General features: G+C 62.9%; 10 protein-coding genes across 10 annotated transcripts; 5 read left to right on the top strand and 5 right to left on the bottom strand.

Annotated features, from left to right (window-relative positions):
• Positions 1-1,375: 1,375 nt before the first annotated feature.
• Q8F55_003842 (uncharacterized protein) lies at positions 1,376-2,475 on the top strand (the record flags this gene model as incomplete). The annotated part of the gene is made up of 3 exons (XM_069352369.1): positions 1,376-2,024; positions 2,071-2,250; positions 2,306-2,475. 3 exons carry the CDS (start codon positions 1,376-1,378, stop codon positions 2,473-2,475), a joined length of 999 nt encoding a protein of 332 aa, XP_069209787.1.
• Positions 2,476-2,791: 316 nt separating this feature from the next.
• Positions 2,792-7,877, bottom strand: MON2 (Endocytosis and vacuole integrity protein; the record flags this gene model as incomplete). The annotated part of the gene is made up of 5 exons (XM_069352368.1): positions 2,792-3,206; positions 3,258-7,560; positions 7,637-7,697; positions 7,745-7,819; positions 7,875-7,877. 5 exons carry the CDS (start codon positions 7,875-7,877, stop codon positions 2,792-2,794), a joined length of 4,857 nt encoding a protein of 1,618 aa, XP_069209786.1.
• A 413-nt stretch (positions 7,878-8,290) lies between these two features.
• Positions 8,291-10,963, top strand: SSL2 (DNA repair helicase RAD25; the record flags this gene model as incomplete). Its single annotated transcript, XM_069352367.1, has 3 exons — positions 8,291-8,643; positions 8,691-10,534; positions 10,575-10,963. The coding sequence occupies 3 exons, from the start codon at positions 8,291-8,293 to the stop codon at positions 10,961-10,963; spliced, it is 2,586 nt and encodes an 861-aa protein (XP_069209785.1).
• Positions 10,964-11,100: 137 nt separating this feature from the next.
• Positions 11,101-11,676, bottom strand: FCY1 (Cytosine deaminase; the record flags this gene model as incomplete). Its single annotated transcript, XM_069352366.1, has 2 exons — positions 11,101-11,491; positions 11,636-11,676. The coding sequence occupies 2 exons, from the start codon at positions 11,674-11,676 to the stop codon at positions 11,101-11,103; spliced, it is 432 nt and encodes a 143-aa protein (XP_069209784.1).
• Positions 11,677-11,880: 204 nt separating this feature from the next.
• Q8F55_003838 (uncharacterized protein) lies at positions 11,881-12,577 on the bottom strand (the record flags this gene model as incomplete). The annotated part of the gene is made up of 3 exons (XM_069352365.1): positions 11,881-12,069; positions 12,147-12,324; positions 12,453-12,577. 3 exons carry the CDS (start codon positions 12,575-12,577, stop codon positions 11,881-11,883), a joined length of 492 nt encoding a protein of 163 aa, XP_069209783.1.
• Positions 12,578-12,822: 245 nt separating this feature from the next.
• Q8F55_003837 (uncharacterized protein) lies at positions 12,823-13,316 on the top strand (the record flags this gene model as incomplete). The annotated part of the gene is made up of 5 exons (XM_069352364.1): positions 12,823-12,835; positions 12,869-12,941; positions 12,977-12,998; positions 13,049-13,087; positions 13,122-13,316. The coding sequence occupies 5 exons, from the start codon at positions 12,823-12,825 to the stop codon at positions 13,314-13,316; spliced, it is 342 nt and encodes a 113-aa protein (XP_069209782.1).
• Positions 13,317-13,872: 556 nt separating this feature from the next.
• On the bottom strand, positions 13,873-15,413 carry TIF1 (translation initiation factor eIF4A; the record flags this gene model as incomplete). The annotated part of the gene is made up of 3 exons (XM_069352363.1): positions 13,873-14,992; positions 15,071-15,139; positions 15,406-15,413. 3 exons carry the CDS (start codon positions 15,411-15,413, stop codon positions 13,873-13,875), a joined length of 1,197 nt encoding a protein of 398 aa, XP_069209781.1.
• A 671-nt stretch (positions 15,414-16,084) lies between these two features.
• Positions 16,085-17,162, top strand: Q8F55_003835 (uncharacterized protein; the record flags this gene model as incomplete). The annotated part of the gene is made up of 5 exons (XM_069352362.1): positions 16,085-16,237; positions 16,290-16,463; positions 16,501-16,747; positions 16,785-16,918; positions 16,956-17,162. 5 exons carry the CDS (start codon positions 16,085-16,087, stop codon positions 17,160-17,162), a joined length of 915 nt encoding a protein of 304 aa, XP_069209780.1.
• A 699-nt stretch (positions 17,163-17,861) lies between these two features.
• Positions 17,862-18,480, bottom strand: rpl35 (60S ribosomal protein uL29; the record flags this gene model as incomplete). The annotated part of the gene is made up of 3 exons (XM_069352361.1): positions 17,862-18,093; positions 18,260-18,364; positions 18,434-18,480. The coding sequence occupies 3 exons, from the start codon at positions 18,478-18,480 to the stop codon at positions 17,862-17,864; spliced, it is 384 nt and encodes a 127-aa protein (XP_069209779.1).
• Positions 18,481-19,078: 598 nt separating this feature from the next.
• RAD23 (UV excision repair protein rad23) lies at positions 19,079-20,671 on the top strand (the record flags this gene model as incomplete). The annotated part of the gene is made up of 9 exons (XM_069352360.1): positions 19,079-19,114; positions 19,155-19,187; positions 19,256-19,328; positions 19,380-19,459; positions 19,498-19,830; positions 19,879-19,941; positions 19,978-20,100; positions 20,147-20,500; positions 20,546-20,671. The coding sequence occupies 9 exons, from the start codon at positions 19,079-19,081 to the stop codon at positions 20,669-20,671; spliced, it is 1,221 nt and encodes a 406-aa protein (XP_069209778.1).
• Between the last annotated feature and the right edge of the window lie 200 nt (positions 20,672-20,871).

Below are 20,871 nucleotides of genomic sequence, written 5' to 3'. Positions count from 1 at the left end.
GTATGCGGCGCACGCGCCCGGGATTCAGGTTGGGCCCACTTACCACCTGGGCGGGCAGTCAGTCTGCTGCGCGACGCCTCGTTGCTTGGCTCCCTTCCCTCCCTCTCCTTGCACACAAGCGAAGCAGCAGCCCGCGCCCAGTGCCGCCGCCCGCCGCCCGCCGATCCGATGCATGCCGCACGTCTGCGCCGGCGAAGCAGGCGAAGTCCGGGGCGCCCAGCGCTGGCAGGCTCGCGCTGGGTGGCTCGCACCCCGGTCTACCTCGCTTGCTGTTGTTGTCGAGATCTGTCTGAGGGCGAGGCACTAGACACAGGGTGCTGGCGCACCGTTGGGGTAGCGCTGCCTCGGGAGGGTGGAGCGAAGGTCGCAAGCCAAGCCCAGCAGCCCCAGCACTCGCAGCCTAGCACTTTGCAGGCCCAGCTACCCGCTTCCCATAATAGTCTGTTCGTAAGCGAGTGAGTGGGTGCCAAGGACGCTCGCTGGTGGACGGGGTGCTCGTCGCAGCGTCAGGCTCTCTCCGACAGTCAGCACAACTTACGCCGTCGCGCCGCCGCTGCCGCCATTGTCGTCGCTGTTGTCGTCGTCAGTCAGTCAGTCACCTGCTGAGCAGTTGCCGCTCATTTGCCGCCGACAGCCGCATTGTCGGAATCATCACGTGATGTGCGCACGTGGCAAGGTTGGGCGGCGGTACATCCGCTTGATCCGAGATGAGTAGGGCGTGGGTGGCGCGAGGCGCGAGGCACGGCGTCTTGTTGTTATTGGTATTTTGGCCATTTTGATTGCGAGCGCGTTTGTCTGGGCAGGCGTTGATATGGCCGCCCGTCTCAAGGCCCGCACCAGTGCCGGCCGGCTTGTGCAGGGCTGCCTGCACTAGGACACGCGCTGCTCCGCCTCCCCCGCCCTACGGCCTGCATACCGCAGCACTTAGGCGTGAGCACGCGTGATGGGTTTTTGGCGCGTTGAAATTGGCCCTCTGGCCCGCGCCGTCCGGTCGCCCAGGCGCCGGTGGCAGTGGCAGCCTGGCGTTTTTACCAAATCACGTCATCAACGCTCATCCTCAAACCTACCACGCTGGCCGTGTCTCACATCGGCGCTGAGCTCGCCGCTCGCTCGCTGGGTGCAGCGCTGGCGCTGGCGGCTGGTTGCTGATACACACGCTCACAAGCCGGGCACGAGGCAACTAACCGGATGCTTTGCAGCGCGAGCGAGCGAGCACGTACGCACGCACTCACGCCAGCCCACACACTGCCGCCTAACCCGAGACAGAGATGTGGCCTTGCCGCGATACACAACAACGACGACTCGTCCACACTTGTAATTTATCTCTCCTCGCCAGCGCCACTCCCCACCACGCACCCCCCACCACTCCTCGTTGATGCCGGCAGCCGACGACGGGATCGACTGGCACGCGATCCTCACGGCTCTCGACGGCAGCGTACCCGGCGCGAGCAGCGGCGCCGCCGCAGCAGCAGGCAGCAGCAGCAGCAACCCCACGGCGCATGGCGGCCTGAGTCTGGCGGCCGCGCAAGCAGCAGCACAAGCGCAAGCAGCGTCCTCGCCGAGCACGGCGCACCCGAGCCCCGTGCAGCCCGGGCTGTGGGACCTGTCCTCGAGTGGCAGGCATAGCGGGCACCACGCACACGCGCACCACCACCACCGCACGCACAGCCAAACCCAGACGACGCACTCAGGACCTCCGACAGCCAAGCCGTCGCCCGCGTCCTCGTCCCTTCCCCCCACCCCGCACCCCGGCCTCGGGCTGAGCGACGAAGAGCTCTTTGCCCACTTTGCCCACTCGTTCAACCCCGCCATCCCGCCGAGCATGTACAACCACCACGGGGGCCACGGAGGCGGGCCCAACTGGCCGCCGCCGCCCGCCGGCCCTTCGGCCCACTCGTCGCCCCGAGGGCTCGGGGGGACCGCGAGCGCCGAGCTCAACCAGCGCATAGCCATGGCGCACGGCACGCACCCGTACCAGCACCCGCTGGCGGGCAGCGCGACGTCTGCGCCGCCGAGCACGCCCTGTGAGTTTGGTCGCGCCCTCCTGATAGCATTACTGACGGCGCCTAGCCGGCCCGCCGACGTGGAACACAGGGCCAGCGTCGGACAGACCACGACCGCAGCGCACGCTCACCTCGTCGTCGGCCATCACGTCGTCGCGCGCCGGCAGCCCCGGCCCCGGCTCGGCGCCGGCCGAGACGCCCAACGGCGAGGACGTCGAAGATAAGCGGATACGGAATACGCTCGCGTGTGAGTGGGAACGCGAACGGCTCAGGGGAAGGGCAGCGCTGACTGTGGCACACAGCCGCGCGGTTCCGCGCAAAGAAGAAGCAGCACGTCGAGACGGTCGAGCGCAGCATCCGCGACCTCGAGGCCCAGCACCGCGAGCTCGAGATTGAAGTAAACGACCTCCGCAAGGAGAACGGCCTGCTCAAGGAGATGGTCCAGCTCAAGTACGGCGCCAGGCAGCCATAGCGTGCTTGCCCTTGTAAAATGTGCCGCTTGCCGGGCGGGCGAGGCCGGGGCACTAGGACGACCATGGCGGCGCACGCCAGCCAGCCACGCTGCATGCGTCGCATAGACGGCAGGTCATAGATTCCATGTATGATGGGTACCAAGTTTGTGCACTTTGATGGTGTGACATGTGTGTGTTGGACATGGATGAGCTTGCGTGATCACTATGGCGTCGGCGACACGCCCGGTGGCAATGCTCCCGCGTTCCGATCCAATCACGACTATAATAACACATGGCCTTTGCTCGGCCTTGATCAGGCAGGCCAGGCAGGCTCGTCTATACGCGCGTGCTCAGGCCGAGCTCGAGCCCAACTAGCTCTAGGCACCGACGCGCAAGGTCGCGGGCCGAAACCTCTATCAAGTCGGTACCGTCCCGAGCGTCGTCGTCGTCGCTCTCCTCGTCGTCCCCCTGCCCCTCGCCACGCTCGCCATTTACCCTCGGCTCGACGCCGGCAAACAATCGTACGTGCTCGGATGGCAAAATCCACATTGCTGGGAGATGCGCAGGCACAAACGCGAGCTCGAGGAGCAAAGGGTAGTAGGTGAACAGGTGCGCCCTGGACGACGCCGCAGACGCCTTGGCCAGCGCTGTTGGCGATTCCCCGTCGCCATCGGGAATAGGAACGCTTCCTTCCCATAGTGTCATTGTGACAAGATGTCGCAAGACGTAAAGAATTTCCTCCTCGCGCACGCTGAATAAATTCGTCAGCCATGCACCGAGCGTTCAAATCCCTCGCACTCACCGTGAGAATGGCATCTGACCACGCAGCTTCGCGTCGCTTAAGAAGTGTCGCAGTGTCGCCTCGAGTCGTCGCAGCAGTGACGGCACAAACAGTGATGTCACTCGCTTGTCGTTGCTTCCCCGCCGGCTCGAGCTCGCGATAAGATGGTCAAAGGCCCAGTACCGCGTCTTCTCCTGCGGCTCGGCCACCACAGGGGCCGTTGTTCCACCCGGGGCACGGACGTCGTAGTGGTACAAAACACTGGCTTTGCGCAGTGTCTCCGCATAGGCCGACACGACGCGGTCAGGGATGCGTGGATCGGCGAGGCGGGGTCCGACAGCAGCTTGCAGTTGCTCGAGGATGGGCAGCACAAACGCCTCGTCCTCGGGGTCGGCAGAGTCACCGCCGTCGTCGGCGAGCAGCACCCCCGCGAACACGTCCATGACCTGACCCCAGATGGCCTCGAAACGCTGTTTTTCAAGCGCTTCCAGCCTCTTGCCCTCCAGGGTTGAGGTAAGGACCTTGAGCACGCGCACAAACGTCGACATCGCCGTCCGCCACAAAGGTGGATCCGAGCCCCACTTGTTCGGTGCCGGGCAGTCGTACTTGAGCTTGATCGGTAAAGCATACGCGCCAATCACGCTTTCAATCGTTCCGTCCTCGTAGAGCGCGTCCGTGTCGGCCACGCGCTCGTACACCTCGGCCATCTTGGGCATGGCAAACTTGGACAGCGCGACGTACGACAACTTGCCTGTGCCGTCACCGACGTACGCCAGCGAGCTGAACTCTGCGAGATCGGAAAGGACGAGCGACGGGCCGAAGTGCGTCGACTTGGCGACCAGCTCGGCCACAGCCTCCTGCAGTGGCGACATCGAGTCGACATCCGGGCGATAGTCGGGCGAGCGCGAGTATGCAATGACGGCACGGAGGATGCTTGACAGTTGCTTGCCACGCTCGTCGGTCCACTCCAGTCTGTCGTGCAGGAGAGACGCGACTCTAACCAGCGCCACAAGGTTATCCTGGGTGTACGGCTCCCCCTCAGACAACGCAGCGCCCATGCTGCAGAATGTGTCCCAAATGTGGCCGAGTTGCGGCGCCCCCGCCTCGGTGGCAGAGACGACCCGCTCGAGCACCTTCAAGGACGCAGTGCTGCACTGGCGCGGCTCGCTGATAAACGACAGCTTGAGGCGCTCGAACAGAGTCTCAAAGATCTTCGAGTTGGAGGGCAGTGCGGCGATCTTGGGTCCGAAGGTGCCAAAGATGGAGCCGACCGACGTCAGCGCGAGCACCTGCGACTCGTCGCTGCGCATCGTCTCGAGAAGCGGGAAGACGACCTTCCATAGGACGTCGTCCCACATCTCTGATGTCAAGTCGGCGCCGTACAGCTCGACGCAGCGGAAAAGCGTCTGCATCGCGCCAGTTCGGACCTCGAGGCGCGAGTCGCGGGCGAGTTCCAGCAGCTCAGTGAGGAGATACAGCCAAAGCTCCTTGGACTCGCCCTGGACCTTGTCCGAGACATTCCAGAGCAGCCCGATCGCTGCGAGCGTAATGTTGACGTCTTCCTGTTGCTTGCCGAAGAACCCAAGGCAGGCAATGCACTGGCGCATAGCCGTCGCGTCGAGAGACGACAGGAAGTCGGTGCAAATGAGAGTCAGAGAGGGGAACGCAATGCGGACGAGGTTGGCGTCACCGCGGTGAGGCACGTGTCTGCCGCCTTCGTTGACCTCTGGCTTCTTACACACGCTGTCCAGCATGCCAAAGATGGTTGGCCAACCGACCTCGAGCGAATGGCCGGATGACTCGAGAATCTGGTTCAATGTCGCAAAGCCCGACGACCGCACTTCGTAGTCGGTGGCCACTGTGTTGCTGACGGGGTTGACGTCGACCTGGAGGACGAGGACGTCGAACACCTGGTGCTGCACTCGTGGCTCGGGGACGGTGCGCAGCGCAGTCAGGAGCAGCTCTGACAAGGTCTCGGACGCTTGCAGACGGATCGCAGACGGCGCGCTCACGTGCCGCGCCACCTTGAGCAGGTGCTGGGTGACCTCGGTCCATCCAACGGATGGGTCGCTGGCGATGAGGCGCGGGAGGTTGAGCACAGCAACAGCACGCAGCTTTGACAGCCCGAATGAGCGTTCTCCAGACTTGATACTTTGCGAGATGTTGATGCCGCTCGTGCGGCGACGCACAGGATCGCCACCTGGCGAGAGGAGAGCTGCCGGGGTGGTGGGGCTCTTCGTCAGGTCCACCACATGGTCCATGCCGATCATCTCGGAGCTCAGCTTGCACAGCGCAGTGATGAAGATGGTGAATGCCTCGTCGTCGAGCTCGCGTGATCGCTCGAACAGGGTCGTGACCCCTGCCTGGATGGTCTCAGTATCCAAATCCTGCAGAGCCTCGGGCCGCGGTGCGTTCCCGTCCTGCGATGACCGTCCCGAGCCAGTTGGCGGAGTTGGGAGCGGTTGGCCTGACGTTGTCCTGCGCGAGGTGGGCTTGCGCGCCGTCGACAGGAGGTAGTTTGCGTTCTGCAAGGTCTCGAGCACGTCGTGCCATCCCGGGCCAAGCGTGCTCGCAAGCGTCTGGGCCACACCGACGAGACTGCGGAGGCAAGCGAGGTTGCGTTCGGACAAGCTGGGAGGCGAGGCTGGCCCACCGCCAACACCTAGTGCCGAGAGACCCAGGGCGTCGGCGGTGCCGCCCGTCTTCTGTTGTGGCCCGTTCTCAAAGTACGACTGCATGGCCGACACCACTGGTGGTGGGACTGCGTACCGTGCAAGGGTGTTGATGAAGGCGTCGCGGGGGGTGGAGAGCCCGAGTTCGCCGCAGGCGATGGTGAAGTTCTGGAGGGCGGTGAGCACCTCGGCAAACAGCTGGTCGGACAACTCCGTAGACATGAGATATGACAGTGCTGCGAGCAGCGCAGGCCATGCCGACTCAGCCATGCCGCGGGCCGTCTCGCGTGTGTCCTCCTGTGCGACGCCGTTCGGGATGCTCTCAGCGATGGCATCGAGCGATTGGACGGCCAAGAGGTAGGGGTACGTCTCTGGGGTTGGTGGGGCCTCGGCCTTGTCGTGCTGCTCGATGAGACGCTGCTTCATTGTCGAGTGCTGGCCGAGGCCACCTCCTGTTGGGCCCATCATGGCGGTGACTGTCGACACACCTGCACTGGCTGCCGACGCCATCATGCCAATGCCCATGTCCAGGTACCCAGCGTTGGCATGCTCCGCCGCAGCGTTGGGGGGTACACCGAGTCCATGGATCTGTGAGCTGACACCCAACAGCTGTGGCTTGTCGTTGACGAGTCGGCCGAACGCCGAGACGAGCTTGGCGAACAGGTTTGGTGCCGTCTCCGAGTTGTCGTACTGGGTCCAGATGGCGCGGAGAAGTGCTGGGTCGCCGCTGATGCCACGGAGCACCTCGAGTGACAGCACGTGTTGCCATGGAGCCACGAGATCCTTCTTCGGGTCCTTCTTCGCTTCCTTCTTCTCGTCGTCGTCCCCTGTCCCCATGCGGATGAGCGACAGGAGGTACGTCTCGCACTCGCTGGGCAGTTGGTCGGCATAGTGGCGGATGAGCACGTAGATGATTCGGCAGATGCGCAGTGCGACAGGGAAGCTGGGCTTTTCAGCCTGTAACCGCAGCACGAGGGGATGCAGGTCGTGCCGGAGGAGAAACAGCAACTCGGGGTGCTTCTTGACGACACCGTCGTATCCACTCAGAATGCTCTCGATGAGCTCGAGGCCGAACGTGCGCTGCAGGGATGAGAGCTTGAGCAGTCGAGGCTTCTCCTTTTCTGCTGGACTCCAAAGACTGAGGCCCGACGACGCCGGTGACGACGTTGTCAGGAGGCACAGGTCCCAGAGGATGAGGTACGCGTCCATGGCTGCTGGCGTGATGGCGATTTCCTCCGGTGGCTCGGTAGCCAGCACAATCTTCTCGCTCTTCTCGGCGTTTGCATCACTCGTGACGCGGTCAAACACGACCATGATGGCCTGGCGCAGCGTCGCAGCCGCAGTCGAGCTGACGACGCTCACACGCGAGTCCTGGAGCTTGAAGCACAGCAGGAGCGCGGTGCCCAGCGCGTCGCCGTGCATGTCCTTGCAGTACGTCAGGATGCTGAGGAGCGTCTGCAGGATCTTGAGCTGGATATCGACCGCCTGGCCGGCCACCATCCCGAGCGTGTGAAGCACGTCTGGGAGCGACGCGAGCGGCACGCCGCCGAGCGCGACGAGCCGCTGCAACGCCGCGATGCTGATCCCGACGATTTTCGCGTTCCGCGTCTTGCATCCCAGCGTTACTGGTGCGAGTAGCGTGTCGGAGCGTGCTGAACGTGTAAGTGACGTGTCAGTCGTCGTGGCAGGCCGTGTCGCCACCGTCCAGCCACCGTCGCTGAGACTCACCGGCCAGGACGTCGCGCGGCTGTGGCCCAGCCCGCAAGATCTCGAGCGCGGCCTCGCCAGCCTGTTTGTCAGTTCTGTCTTGGCTGGGGAGCAGCAGGCAGTACTCACATCCCTAACCTCTGGGTTCCGGCGCTTGCTCTCAACGATGAGCGACTGGAGCTCCGAAACGAGGAGGTTGTGGTCCTGTGCAGAGGGATGTGGTGTTAGCAGCGCAGTGGGAGAGTGGGGCTCTACGCACCATGGCCCCAGGCGACGGGTCGCGATGTGGGAGTAGACGAGGGGTGGTAGGGTGTGGTGTGAGTGTTGTCACAGATGAAGTTGCAACAGCTGCCGGGTCGTCAACAACACTCGTCGCCAGTTGTCTCGGTTGTCGCGCCGGCCGCGTCCTGCCAGCTGCCAGATCGAGGCTTGAAACCCGGCCGGCTGGCTCGGTCGCGCTGACGGTGACGTGCCACCACGTTGTCCTGGCTGGTAGGGTGGTGGTAGGCGCGTGCGGCCACGAGGCGCGCCTGCCAAACAAAACGTCCAATCACCACAAAGTCACGTGCACCTTTGTGTTCAGCTTCGGTGGCGACTCACTCCTACGACTACTTACAAGGCAACTCGTTCACAAGGCTTTTCTTGTTCATCCTCTTCCCCATCACCTCCCACAGCATGTCGTCGCGGGCGTCCACACCCGAGTCGCTCGACTATTACCAGTCGGCAGACTCCGAGGAGGAGTACACCCCCGTCAAGCGCCGGGTTCCACCCAAGGCTCCGGCGGCGCGCCGTGGGGCGGCGGCTGCAACAGGCATCAAGATCAACTTGACTGCTTTGCAGCGTGCCCGCGAGGTTGCGAGTGCGCACCCGGTCGATGGGGCGGTAGACTATGACGACGTGGGAGGAGGCAGCGGCGATGAGGGGTTCCTCGAGAACCTGGTCGGCAAGCAGGGGATCGACCTGTCTGGCGAGGTCCTGAAGGCTGACCACTCTGCCCGCCCGCTGTGGATTGATGAAAAGGGCAACATGTGAGCTGAGGTGCGAGTGGTAGAATGGCGTGTTGACGTCTTGTCAGTATTCTCGAGGCCTTTGCACCCCTCGCTACGGCCGCGCAAGACTTCTTGATTGCGATCGCCGAGCCAGTGTCGCGCCCAAGTCTGATTCACGAGTACCGGATTACCAAGCCGTCGCTCCACGCAGCCATGTCGGTTGGCCTCGAGACAAACGACATTATCGAGGTCCTCTCGCGCCTGTCCAAGATTCCACTGCCAAAGCGGTTGACTCGGCGTATCCGTGAATGGACCTCGTCGTACGGCAAGATCAAGCTCGTCCTCAAGCACAATCGCTACCTTCTCGAGTCGAGCGTGCCAGAGTACCTCCACCAGCTGCTCAATGACGACGTTATCAAGACCTGTCGTGTTCATCGCGACGAGGAGGAAGAGGACGTGACCTTTGGCATCGAGAAGGGCCCACGCCGTGACTTCCACATCCCGGGCACGGAGGAGGCCCGCCGGGCCGAGCGCGGCGAGGCTGGCAAGCCTGATGAGAACGGGCGTGGGCGTGACGATGTCATCGGCGCCGTTATTGGCATCAATGAGACGGACGAGCTCGACGAGGAGGACGCCGTCCAGTCGTTCGAAGTCGCTGGCGACCGGATGGAGGAGGTCCGCCGCCGCTGCAAGGACATCGACCTGCCAGCACTGGAAGAGTACGACTTTAGGAATGACAACCGAAACCCCAACCTGGACATTCAGCTCAAGCCGATGACCGTCATTCGCCCGTACCAGGAGACGTCTCTGTCCAAGATGTTCGGTAACGGCCGAGCGCGTTCCGGTATCATTGTGTTGCCCTGTGGTGCTGGCAAGACCCTCGTCGGCATCACTGCGGCGTGCACGATTCGCAAGAGTACGCTCGTCCTCTGCACTTCGGCCGTGTCGGTCGCCCAGTGGAGGCAGCAGTTCCTCCAGTTCTCCAACATTAGCGAACGCCAGATCTGCACGTTCACGTCGGGCGAGAAGGAGATCTTCCAGGGTCCGGCGGGCATTGTCGTCTCGACGTACTCGATGATTGCAAAGTCTGGCAAGCGTGCGCACGACGCTGAGAAGGTCATGCAGTTCCTCCGCTCTCGCGAGTGGGGTTTCCTCCTGCTCGACGAGGTGCACGTCGTCCCCGCCGAAATGTTCCGCAAGTGCGTGAGCGGCTTCAAGGTGCACGCCAAGCTTGGCCTCACGGCGACCCTCGTGCGCGAGGACGACAAGATCAACGACCTGGGATACCTCATCGGCCCGAAGCTCTACGAGGCCAACTGGATGGACCTGGCGAAGAATGGGCACATTGCGACTGTGCAGTGCGCCGAGGTCTGGTGTCCAATGACACCAGAGTTTTACAAGGAGTACCTCAGCAACCCGTCACGGAAGCGCATCCTCCTGCACGCTATGAATCCGAACAAGATCCAGGCTTGCCAGTTCCTCATCAACTACCACGAGTCGCGCGGCGACAAGGTCATTGTCTTCTCGGACAATGTTTACGCCCTCGAGGCGTACGCCAAGAAGCTCATGAAGCCGTACATCCACGGCGGGACGCCTGAAGGCGAGCGTCTGCAGATTCTCAGTCGATTCCAGCACGACCCGTCCCTCAACACTATCTTCCTGTCAAAGGTTGGCGACACGTCGATCGACCTGCCGGAAGCGACATGCCTCGTGCAGGTCTCGAGCCACTTTGGCTCCCGTCGCCAGGAAGCGCAGCGCCTGGGCCGCATCCTGCGCGCCAAGCGCCGTAATGACGAGGGCTTCAACGCATTCTTCTACTCTCTCGTGTCCAAGGACACGCAGGAGATGTACTACTCGTCCAAGCGGCAGGGCTTCCTTATCGACCAGGGCTACGCGTTCAAGGTCATCACAGAGCTGCATGGCATTGACAGTGGGTGGGTATAACGTGCGTTTCGCTGATCCTTTCTCAGAGATGGAGGGGCTCGTCTTCCCTACCAGGAGCGATCAGATCCAGCTGCTCGAGGAAGTGCTCAACACGGACTCGAAGAACTGGGAGACGTCGGACCACTACATGCGCCTGAACAACGGCAAGCGGCAGAAGGTGGCTGCCAGTGCGCCGCAGAACCTGAAGAACCTCAAGTCGGCGGCGCCGGTGGAGCGGTTCTCGGCATCGCTCGAGCACCTGTCTGGCGGGCAGCACCTGAGCTACCGCGAGCAGAACAAGAGCGCGAACAAGGAGCTTCAGCGCGAGGAACGGCTCACGAAGAAGCAGCGTGTTGCGCAGAGCGGAGCGCAGCACTCGCTGTTCAAGAAGCGTACGAATGAGAAGGCGGCGGCGAGGAAGCGCCTAGAGGGGTAGGGTAGTAGAACAGTAGTTGTAGCATATGAACAAGGCATGGTCTCAAGCTGGAGTGGCAGCGGGATGACAACTGGCCAGACCGAGGCGTACTAACAACCATGCTGCATGCAGGACATCCTCTACGCACCTCAACCCCACTACGCCTGCGTAACCTCGCCAATATCCTCGTTCCAGATCTTCCTCCCCGCCTCGCTCGCGATCCACTCGGCCATCATCTGCGTAATCCCCTCGTCCTTGAGGTTGACAACCTCGACGCCCTGCGAGCGGAGAAAGTCCTCGCCGCCGACAAAGTTCTCGTTCTCGGCAAGCACGACAGTGGGAAACTTGTACAGCACACACGTGCCGCTGCACATGATGCACGGGCTCAGCGTCGTGAACATGATGCACTCGCGCAGCAGGCCCTCGCGCACGCGCCCGAGGTTCTCGAGCGCGTCCGTCTCCCCGTGCCGGATGTTGCTGTTCTCCTGCACGCGCTTGTTGTGCCCGCGCGAGAGGACGTCGCCGGTGGGTGCGTGGACGATGCAGCCGCTGCGAGGGCGAGTCAGCGAGCGAGCGAGCAGCGGCACTGATCTGCCGCCCATAACCCACCCGATGGGAATGCCCCCCTCCGACAGCGACTTGAGCGCCTGCTCGTGCGCGCTGGGGTCAGCGCCGTCCGCCGCCTGGCCTCACATCTTCATGTACTTGGGGTAGTCGGCGGGCGTGACGGGCATGGTGTGGGCGTGGACGATGCGATAAGAGTGAGTGGAAAGAAAGTTGACTCAGGGATGGCCCGAACCTTGGGCCGAATTACTCGGCCTGCGCCGTTCTAATGATAGCCAGGCCAAGCAGATGCACCAGACGGGATACAACAGACAGACAGCGCGATACGGCAGACAGATACCTCTGATACCAAGCCCAGGACCCCCCCCCCCCCCCTACGCCTCCCACAGAGCCCGCCCCTCGGGCGTCGCGATCCACTCGACCATCATCTGGCGCACCTCGGCGTCGTCGAGCACCACGACCTGGACGCCGTGCTGGACAAGATACTCCTCGGCGCCGGGGTACGTCTCGCGCTCGGCCGCGATGCACAGGGGGATGCCGAAGCGGACGAACGCGCCGGCGCACTGCGAGCGTCAGCGCTGTCGCCGGAGTGCAGCGAGTCGCCGGGAGAACGGGAGCCACGCCGCCACACCCCACGCACCATCTCGCACGGCACCATGGTCGTCACGACAGCGAGGTCCTTCCACGCGGCCTTGTCGATCGGCCCGAGGGCGGCCAGCGCCTCCATCTCGCCGTGGGCGACGTGCGAGCCCGACTGGGCGAAGCGGTTGTGCCCCCGGGCCAGCACGGCGCGCGTGTTGACGTCGACGATGACTGCGCTGCGGGCGTCAGCCGACGATCAGCTGCGTGCGCCGTCGGGCTAGCAGTCGTGCCGAGCGAGGCCGAGCGCCCCGGCGCCCAGCCCCGCCCCCACGCCCCCTTGCCCGCACGACCCACCAACACCCACCCTATCGGGATACCGCCCTGCGCCAGGCTCTTGCGCGCCTCGTCGAGCGCCCTGGTGTCAGCTCGGCCGGGGGGAGGGACGTACAGGCGCATGAGCTGCGGGTAGTGCTTGTCCGTGACGCGCATTGTAGGCGCGACGGGCGGGGCGGGGCGTGGGTGTCGCAGAGACGCAAGGCGATCCAAACTGTTGACATTGGCGGGCGTCGGCGGCGGCTCGATCGGCATCGCCGCCCCGCCGACCGCTCATGTCGGGAGCAATGTCACGTGCTGCCCACGTGCGCCGGCCACTCGCCGCAAGTCGCAAGTCATCGCACAAGACTTCGGCACACTTTCAGCACATTGCTCCATCTACTCCTCACCTCTCACTCACGATGGGCGCGAATCGTGCGTGCTGCCCACGCCAGCGCTGACCCCCAGTCGAAGTATTCAAGTTTGCGACGTACCTCTTCATCCCGCTCTTCGCCATGCTGCACTTTGGCGACCCGAACTGGTGCGCCTTCCCCCCGTAGTGACCGCTGACGGCAGGTACGAGCACCACGTCCACCCCGTACGTGCTATGCACCGAGCAATGGCCACGTAGCAGCACTCACGCCCCAGATCAAGCACATCATGTGGCCGCCAAAGGAGACGACCAACGTGAGCCCACTTCGCCCCACCGAGCTCACCCCAGACCGTGTCGCCCAAGACTGCCGACGAGCTCCACTCCGAGCTCCTCCGCCTCAAGGAGGAGCACAAGGCCCGCCGCGCTGGTGTGGCCTCTTCCCCCGCCGCGGCCGCGGCCGCGCCCGAGACGAGCGCAGTGCTCGCCCAGTTGCCGGCTGACGGCAAGTTTGACTGGGCGGCCGGTGGCCGCCGCTTGGTGTAGGCCCTCGTCTACATTCATTACTGTATGCATATACTCTGCTCATGTGCCGGTCGTTGAGATGTGCCAGTCGTTGAGGGGGCCGTTGAAAGAGAGTGGGACAGACCTTAGTATAACAGCTGTGTGGCGGACTGTAGAGCCGACCACTAGTCAACCACTCGTGCTCTTCTCCTGCAACATGCCACTGCACAGACACCCCCACGTTGAACCATTTGGCTGCATGCCTGATCATGCCCATGCGGACGCTGATATAGTAGGGAAGGGAATAGTATACGCGTCGTCTCTTCGGCCTACTCTAGACGATGACACGAGCGATGCCCCTTCAAACGTTGTCAACCTGCCACCACAGAGGCGCTTTGGTCGGCAGCCTCTACGCCGCAGTATCCACAACGACGAGGGGCACATTTTGAGGGGTGGGGGGGTGGGGGGCTTGGGGGTGGGGGTGGGAGCTTGGGTGGGGTGGTGTTGGGGGGAGGGGAGGTGCTAAGGTGGCTAAACGCCAGCGATACAGGTTTGCACGATTACAAAAAGTGGACCAGAAGATGCCGGAAAGTGTGACTTAGATGAGGTCGGCGACGTTGAGGGGCATCTCGTCGACCTGGGTGTTGTAGAAGGTCTCAATCTCACGGAGCATCTTGACGTCCTCGGTGGTGACAAAGTTGATGGCAACACCCTTACGTCCGAAACGACCACCACGGCCGATACGGTGGATGTAGTTCTCCTTGGAGGCGGGGAGGTCGTAGTTGATGACGAGCGAAACCTGCTGGACGTCGATACCACGGGCAAGGAGGTCGGTGGCGATGAGGACACGCGAAGAGCCCGAGCGGAACTCCTTCATGATGACCTCACGCTGGGCCTGGTCCATGTCACCGTGCATGGCCGAGACGGTGAACTCGCGCTCGTGGAGCTTCTGGGTGAGCCAGTCGACCTTGCGGCGGGTCGAGCAGAAGATGACGGCCTGGGTGATGGTGACAGTCTCGTACAGGTCGCAGAGCGTGTCGAGCTTCCACTCCTCCTTCTCGACGGCAATGTAGAACTGACGGATACCCTCAAGGGTAAGCTCGTCACGCTTGACGAGGATACGGATGGGGTCGCGCATGAACTTCTTGGTGACCTCGAGGACGTCGGCGGGCATGGTGGCCGAAAGGAGGACAACCTGGGTCTCGGCGGGGAGAAGCTGGAAGATGTCGTAGATGGCGTCCTTGAAGCCAGTCGAGAGCATCTCGTCGGCCTCGTCGAGGCAGAACATCTTGACCGAGTCGGCGCGGAGGGCACCACGGTTGATCATGTCGAAGACACGGCCGGGGGTACCGACAACGACGTGGGGGCCCTCGGAGAGCTTGGCAATGTCCTCACGGACGGCGGTACCGCCGACACAGGCGTGGCAGTCGACGTTGAGGTAGTCGCCGAGGGCGATGACGACCTTCTGGATCTGCTGGGCGAGCTCACGGGTGGGGGCAAGGATGAGCGCCTGGGTCTTCTTGACAGTGGTGTCAATGCGCTGGAGGATCGAGATCGAGAAGGTGGCGGTCTTGCCGGTACCCGACTGAGCCTGAGCGATAACGTCACGGCCAGTGATGATGGGCATGATAGCACGCTGCTGGATGGCCGAGGGGCGCTCGAAACCGTAGGCGTAGACACCACGGAGAAGCTCGGGCTTGAGCTCCATGTTGTCGAAGCTAGGTCACACTGTCAGCAGGCGTCCTCGCAGCAGAGCACCGAGCTGGAGCTCGGATGCTCAGAGCTTCAACACCCACTTGTCAACGACCTGGTCCCAGTTGGACTCGATGAGGTCGGCGTTCAGCTCGAGGCCGTTCTCGTTGTTGCTGGGTGGGTGTCAGTGATGAGTCATTCTATTGTGTGCGGGTGGGAGGGGTGGCGAACGCGTCTGGTTGACTCCCAGGCTGGTCGCACCGACATGTCCAGTGTCGGAGCCTGCTCGACATGTCTGCAACCCCGCGTGACAGTGCTCGTCGCTGTCGTCTCCTTGACATTGGATAGCTGACATGTCTCGCGTGGGTCCAGTTTTTGCCGCTGGTCGAAAGGGGATGGGGGGGCGAAAGGAGGTGTCGCGCGAGAGAGAGAAACTCACTCAGCCATGATGTCTGTTTTGTTTTTTTTGTTGGTCGCTTCGTCTGTCGTGACGGAGCAGCCGGGAGCGTTTGAGAGGGGGGGGGTGAGCTTTTTTAAAGTTGTTTTGATACCCGAAGGTGTTTGAAGGAGAAGAAGAGAGAAGAGACGTCGTTGTGACGAGTGGACAGGCAGGCCACTGGGCGGTGGGTGGGGTGGTGGCCACGGTGGGTGCGGGTGAGCCAGGCTGGGCTGGGTTTGCTGGCTGTCGCACGCTGGCTGCACTGGCTGGCGCTTGCAAAAATTGTCTGGCGAGGGACGGAACCAGCGCAGCGCACTCAAGGGGAGGAGCCGCCCTTGACCCTGACTCTGACACCCAGCCAGCTAGCCAGGCGCGCGTGCGGCGTACAATGGCGGCGGCGGCGGCGGCGCGCGGCACTGACGCACACTGCAGCATGCGGTATGCGTCCTGTCACACAGCCAGGGGAAAAAAAAGTCTGTGCCACACCCGGCGAAACGCTCGTACGCCGCTTGGATTATGTAATCCCAGCCAGCATTTTATGCGTCACTCGACGTCCACCTCCACTTTCAATGACCACCCGCTCCAGGCAGCAGCCACGGGCATCATCAACAACACTCTCATCGCGTCGAGCATACAGCGGCCTCGCAGCCCCTAACAATCACCGGCTCGCACCCGCGCGATGGTGGGAAAGTACAAGTTCAACCCAGAGCCCAATGACCCCGACCGGCCGCGCACAGTGCGCGGAGCGTACATCTACAACCTTGTCGACTGCATCTATGCGTGCATCCTCCGCGGCGAGCTGGACCGTGCACGCCGCGCCTGGGGCATCTTGGTATGTGGCGTGAGGTGGCATGTTGTGGGCCACGACTAACCTCGCCCCCCAGGTACGCTGCCCAGACGTCAACTGGCGGGAGAGGTGGCGCTGGGGGCTGTATCTCATGACGGCAGAGACGGACGCCGAGGCGCCAGCCGGGACGCAGAGCCAGACGCAGCCTCAGCAGACGAGAGACGTCGAGCGCTGGCTCAAGAATCTGCAGATATCCATGCCCGAGGGCGACGTGAGTGGCCACTGTGGCGCTGTGCTGATACGACAAGCGACCCGCCATCCTCGCCGAGCTCGTCCTCTTCCACATCAAGGCTGGCCGGTACCGCCCCGCGCTCGACGAGCTGGAGACATACCTCACGTCGTACCCCTACCTCCTATCTCCATCGCTTCACACATACTCTGGCATGATCTGCTTCTACATGGCGCAGCCGAAGGCCCTACAGGGGTCCGAGTACGACCCGTCAGCGGAGCCAGCAGCTCGAGGACGACAGTCGTCTGTCGAGTCCTCATCAACTGGTAGGTGGCTACCTCCGGCAGAAGCTGACGTACCCAGCTACAAGTGTCGATTCTGTCGGAGCCAACGTTCCCCCTCCCAACGAGGGCCTGTTGCGGCAAGCACGCAAGTGGTTCGAGAGCGCGCTCAAGATCAACCCGCGCGAGCAAGTGGCGCTGGGGTTCATCGCTATGGTCAGTTAACTTTTTGGTGAGGCGAACTGACCGCCAGATGGACAACCCGGGCAGCCGGCCAGACTACGCCGAGGACAAGTCAGACGACGGGATGGAGCTCGAGCTCGAGAGCATGGACAGCAAGTCTGACGACGCCGGGACGGACAAAGGGGACGAGAGCGGCAGCGACACCAGGACCCTCACGCCGGATCGCTATGGCGCGTTCGGCGGCTTCAGAGGGAGGTACTATGATGACTCGGACTAGGGGATGGGTGGGGACTGTCTTGGGAACATGTCGAGTACGGTGGTATGTTGTAAGGTTATGCACTGTTGTACCAGCACGGCGCCAAACAACCTGGGATGGCCTGCTCGCCATCTCCTGCTGGCCATGTGCAAGCGGGGAGCTTGTGCCCACGACGGGTCTTGTGCACACGACAAGCACCAGAGGGCCGAGATGCCTCCCACATGTCCACCAGAGTCACCAACCCTCGTCCAGTTCGGTCACTCTGCGCGGCGCTAACTGACACTGTCGGCTCGGCGACCAACATCGTCGCGCTCTGAGGGCACAACGCTCGCCCTCCGTTGCACAGCACACGCGTTAGTATCGTGAGATGTAAGTGAGACGTCCAGGCTGTTGGCTGGCCCTGCGCTTGTGTCTCGGCCCAGCTTGTCACAGCCTTGATACCGGCACACCGGGCCAACTGCAACGTCCGCAAAGCAGACAGCACCGACGAGCACACGACACCACTCGCCGCGAGCAGTGGTGCGCATGCCGGACATGCCGTCGTGCGAGCTCGACCCCTGGCTGCGCCTCCCATCTGCCGGCCGAAAAATCTCCACCCCAACCCCAATCGCCTCCAATCCACAATCGTCTGCATCGCGCGCGTACCGATTGCGGTGTCGATGGTGTTACACTCATGCATGGATGCCCGATGAGCCCGGCGACACGATGTCATCGAACATTTTATGCCTTGAGAGCGTACTTCCTCTGGGGGAAGTGGACGGCCTTCTTGTGGGCGCGCTCGGTGGTGGCAGCCTGCTCCTTGGCGGTGAGGCGGCGGCGGATGGCGCGAGTCTTCTTGTTGCGGAGGTCGAGGGGGAGGTACTTCGACTTCTTGTAGAACTCGCGCAGGTTCTGGCGCTGCTTCTGGTTGATGACCGTGAGGACGCGGGCGATCGACTTGCGGACAGTGTTGCTGCGGCGTGTTAGCTCGGCGCTTGCTCTGGCGTGGCCTCGTCTCCTCTCCGTCTCCCCCGTGCTCGTTGCCTGGCGCCTGCGCTCGTCTCCAGGTCACTCGACGGCGCACACGCCAGCCTCCAACCCGCCACCTGCCCCCCGGCCAAATCTTCAAATCAACGCACATCTTGGTGAGCTTGGACGACGAGCCACCAACGACCTTCTGGACGCGGAGAGTCGAGAGCTCAGTGCGGAGCTCGGTGAGCTGAGCAAGGAGGTCCTGCTTGTTCCTGCGACTTGTCAGCGCTGTCTTGTCTCGTTTCCGCAGCCAGCTCGTTCGCTCGCTGGCGCCAACGCACTTGGACTGGAGCTCAAAGGCCCTGATCTTGGAGGACGACGACGACATCTTGCTGTTCCGCGGTGTCAGCTATGTTGAGAGTCGACTCTTGGATGGGGGCAACACGAACCGGAATGGCGACCTTGAGGTATAGAGGGAGCTTCAGAGCCTCGAAGGGACCTTGCACAAACTCTGCGAGGAGGGCGGCCAGCGGCAGGAGGCAGAGGGCGGCGTGGACGGAGGCAGCCAGCAGCCAGCCAACCAGTCGCCAGGCTGCAGGGCACGCAACCTAGCGGGCTTGTCCAAGCTTGAGCGTTCACTTTGATGACGAAATACGTGTCATTCTGATTATCATTTTATTTGTGGCACTCGGCGAAGGGGCGTCGGTCTTAAGAATAATGCCCGAAACTGTCGCCTCCGGAGACATCCGTGGATCCTGTCGTTTCACGTGACGACACTGACCGCGTTGCCACTTTACACGCCTAGGGCCCCGTCGGTCTCGCCTCGCAGGCGCCAACGCTGGCCCCGCGCCTAGAACAATCCTTGCTGCAGCGTGTCGTCACCGATCCCGCACCATCCACCACCACGACCGCACAACGCTTAGTGTACAACAGGTTCCACTCGTTCAACGATCACTCTTCCCACTACACCGTCACTTTCGCCTACAATGACCAAGATCACGTTCAAGACGGTCCAGAACAAGGTACGCATGGCCGCAGCCAGTGCAGAGCTAACCCATGCAGCTGTTCACGGTCGACGCCGAGGCCAACGAGACGGTATGTTTACGCCGCCGACACGCTCAGCCGAGCGCCAGCGCACACGCACTTGCTGATCGTGGGCACAGGTTGGCGACCTCAAGCGCAAGATTCAGGAGGCGCAGTCTTTCCCCGCCGAGAACCAGAAGCTCATCTACTCGGGTGAGTTGGCCGCGCAAACAGCGAGCACCGAGCGCACGCTGACCTTATCAGGCAAGATTCTCAAGGATGACGCGACCGTCGGCGAGCTCAAGATCAAGGAGAAGGACTTCCTCGTCGTGATGGTTTCCAAGGTGGGTGATGGGGCTAGTTCGAAGTGCTCACCCGCCAGCCTAAGCCCGCCGCCCCCGCCGCTGCGGCTGCCTCGTCGTCGGCCGCCGCTGCTGCCGCCCCCGCCCCCGCTGCTGCTGAGCCCGCCCCTGCGGCGCCTGCCGCCGCTGCCGAGCCTGCCGCGCCTGCTGCCGCCCCCGCCACCACCGAGGCCGCTGCCGAGGCTGCCCCCGCCGAGGGTGGCGCCGCTTACGGCTCGTCGTTCCTCACCGGCTCGGCTCTCCAGGGTGCTATCGACGGCATTGTCGAGATGGGCTTTGAGCGCGACCAGGTCGTCCGCGCCCTCCGTGCCAGCTTCAACAACCCCGACCGCGCTGTCGAGTACCTCATGAGCGTGAGTTCGCAAACTTACTGCCTTGCCAGCCAACTCTGACACCAACAGGGCAACATCCCCGAGACTGAGCCTGAGGCCCCCGCGGCCGCTCCTGCCGCGCCTCGCGCTCCTGTAAGTTTAGAGACTGGAGCGGGCTCTAACTTGTAGGCCGCTGCTACTCCTGCCGCCGCTCCGGCCGCTCCCGCTGCCCCGGCTGCTGCCCCCGCCCCCGCCGCGCCCGCTGCCGCCACCACGACGTCGTCCGGCGCCGGTGCCGACAACCTCTTTGCTGTGAGTCCCCGCCGTTATTGTATGCCAACCGTGCTAACAAGAATAGGCTGCCGAGGCTGCTATGAACCGTGACCGCGGCATCCCTGCCGGCGCTGGTGCTGCTGGAGCTGCCGGAGCTGCTGGTGGACCCGACGCCGAGTCGTTGAACGCCATTGCCAACTCTCCCCAGATCCAGCGCATTCGTCAGGCTGTGCAGGAGAACCCTGCTCTCATCCAGCCCCTTCTCCAGCAGATTGCGGCATCAAATCCCGCTCTGGCCCAGATCATCAACCAGAACCCTCAGGCGCTCTACGACCTCCTCGGTCTGTCGGACGACGACCTCGACGGCGGCGAGGACTATGGAGGCCAGCAGGTCATGCAGGTCAACTTGACGCACGACGAGGCCGCCGCTGTTGAGAGGGTGCGTGATAGAAACCTCCCAACTGCTATGTGCTAACAACCACAGCTTGAGCAGCTCGGCTTCGACCGCCAGGTCGTCCTCCAGGCGTACCTCCTCTGCGACAGGAACGAGGAGCTGGCTGCCAACTTCTTGTTCGAGAGCGCCGAGGAGGACGAGCAGATGGGTCCATAGATGTCGTAGCACTGGCAGAGGCGTGGGGAGCGTGCATGAGTGGCCTATCAGAGCCGCCAGGCCTTTGGGCGTGGCGTAATGTAACGTAGTATATCATGAGCAGCAGCGAGTGGAGAAGAGCAACGCGATTTTGGTTCCGCAACGCGTCGGGCAGTACGCGTCATGAATCCAGTCACCTGTGATGTTGACTTTGACCTTCC

This window comes from Vanrija albida (genome assembly GCF_041260175.1).
Source record: "Vanrija albida strain AlHP1 chromosome Unknown contig_3, whole genome shotgun sequence".
Classification (NCBI taxonomy): Eukaryota; Fungi; Basidiomycota; class Tremellomycetes; order Trichosporonales; family Trichosporonaceae; genus Vanrija; species Vanrija albida.
The sequence above is the reverse complement of the archived record's forward strand: the minus strand, read 5'-3'. Positions and strand labels throughout refer to the sequence as shown.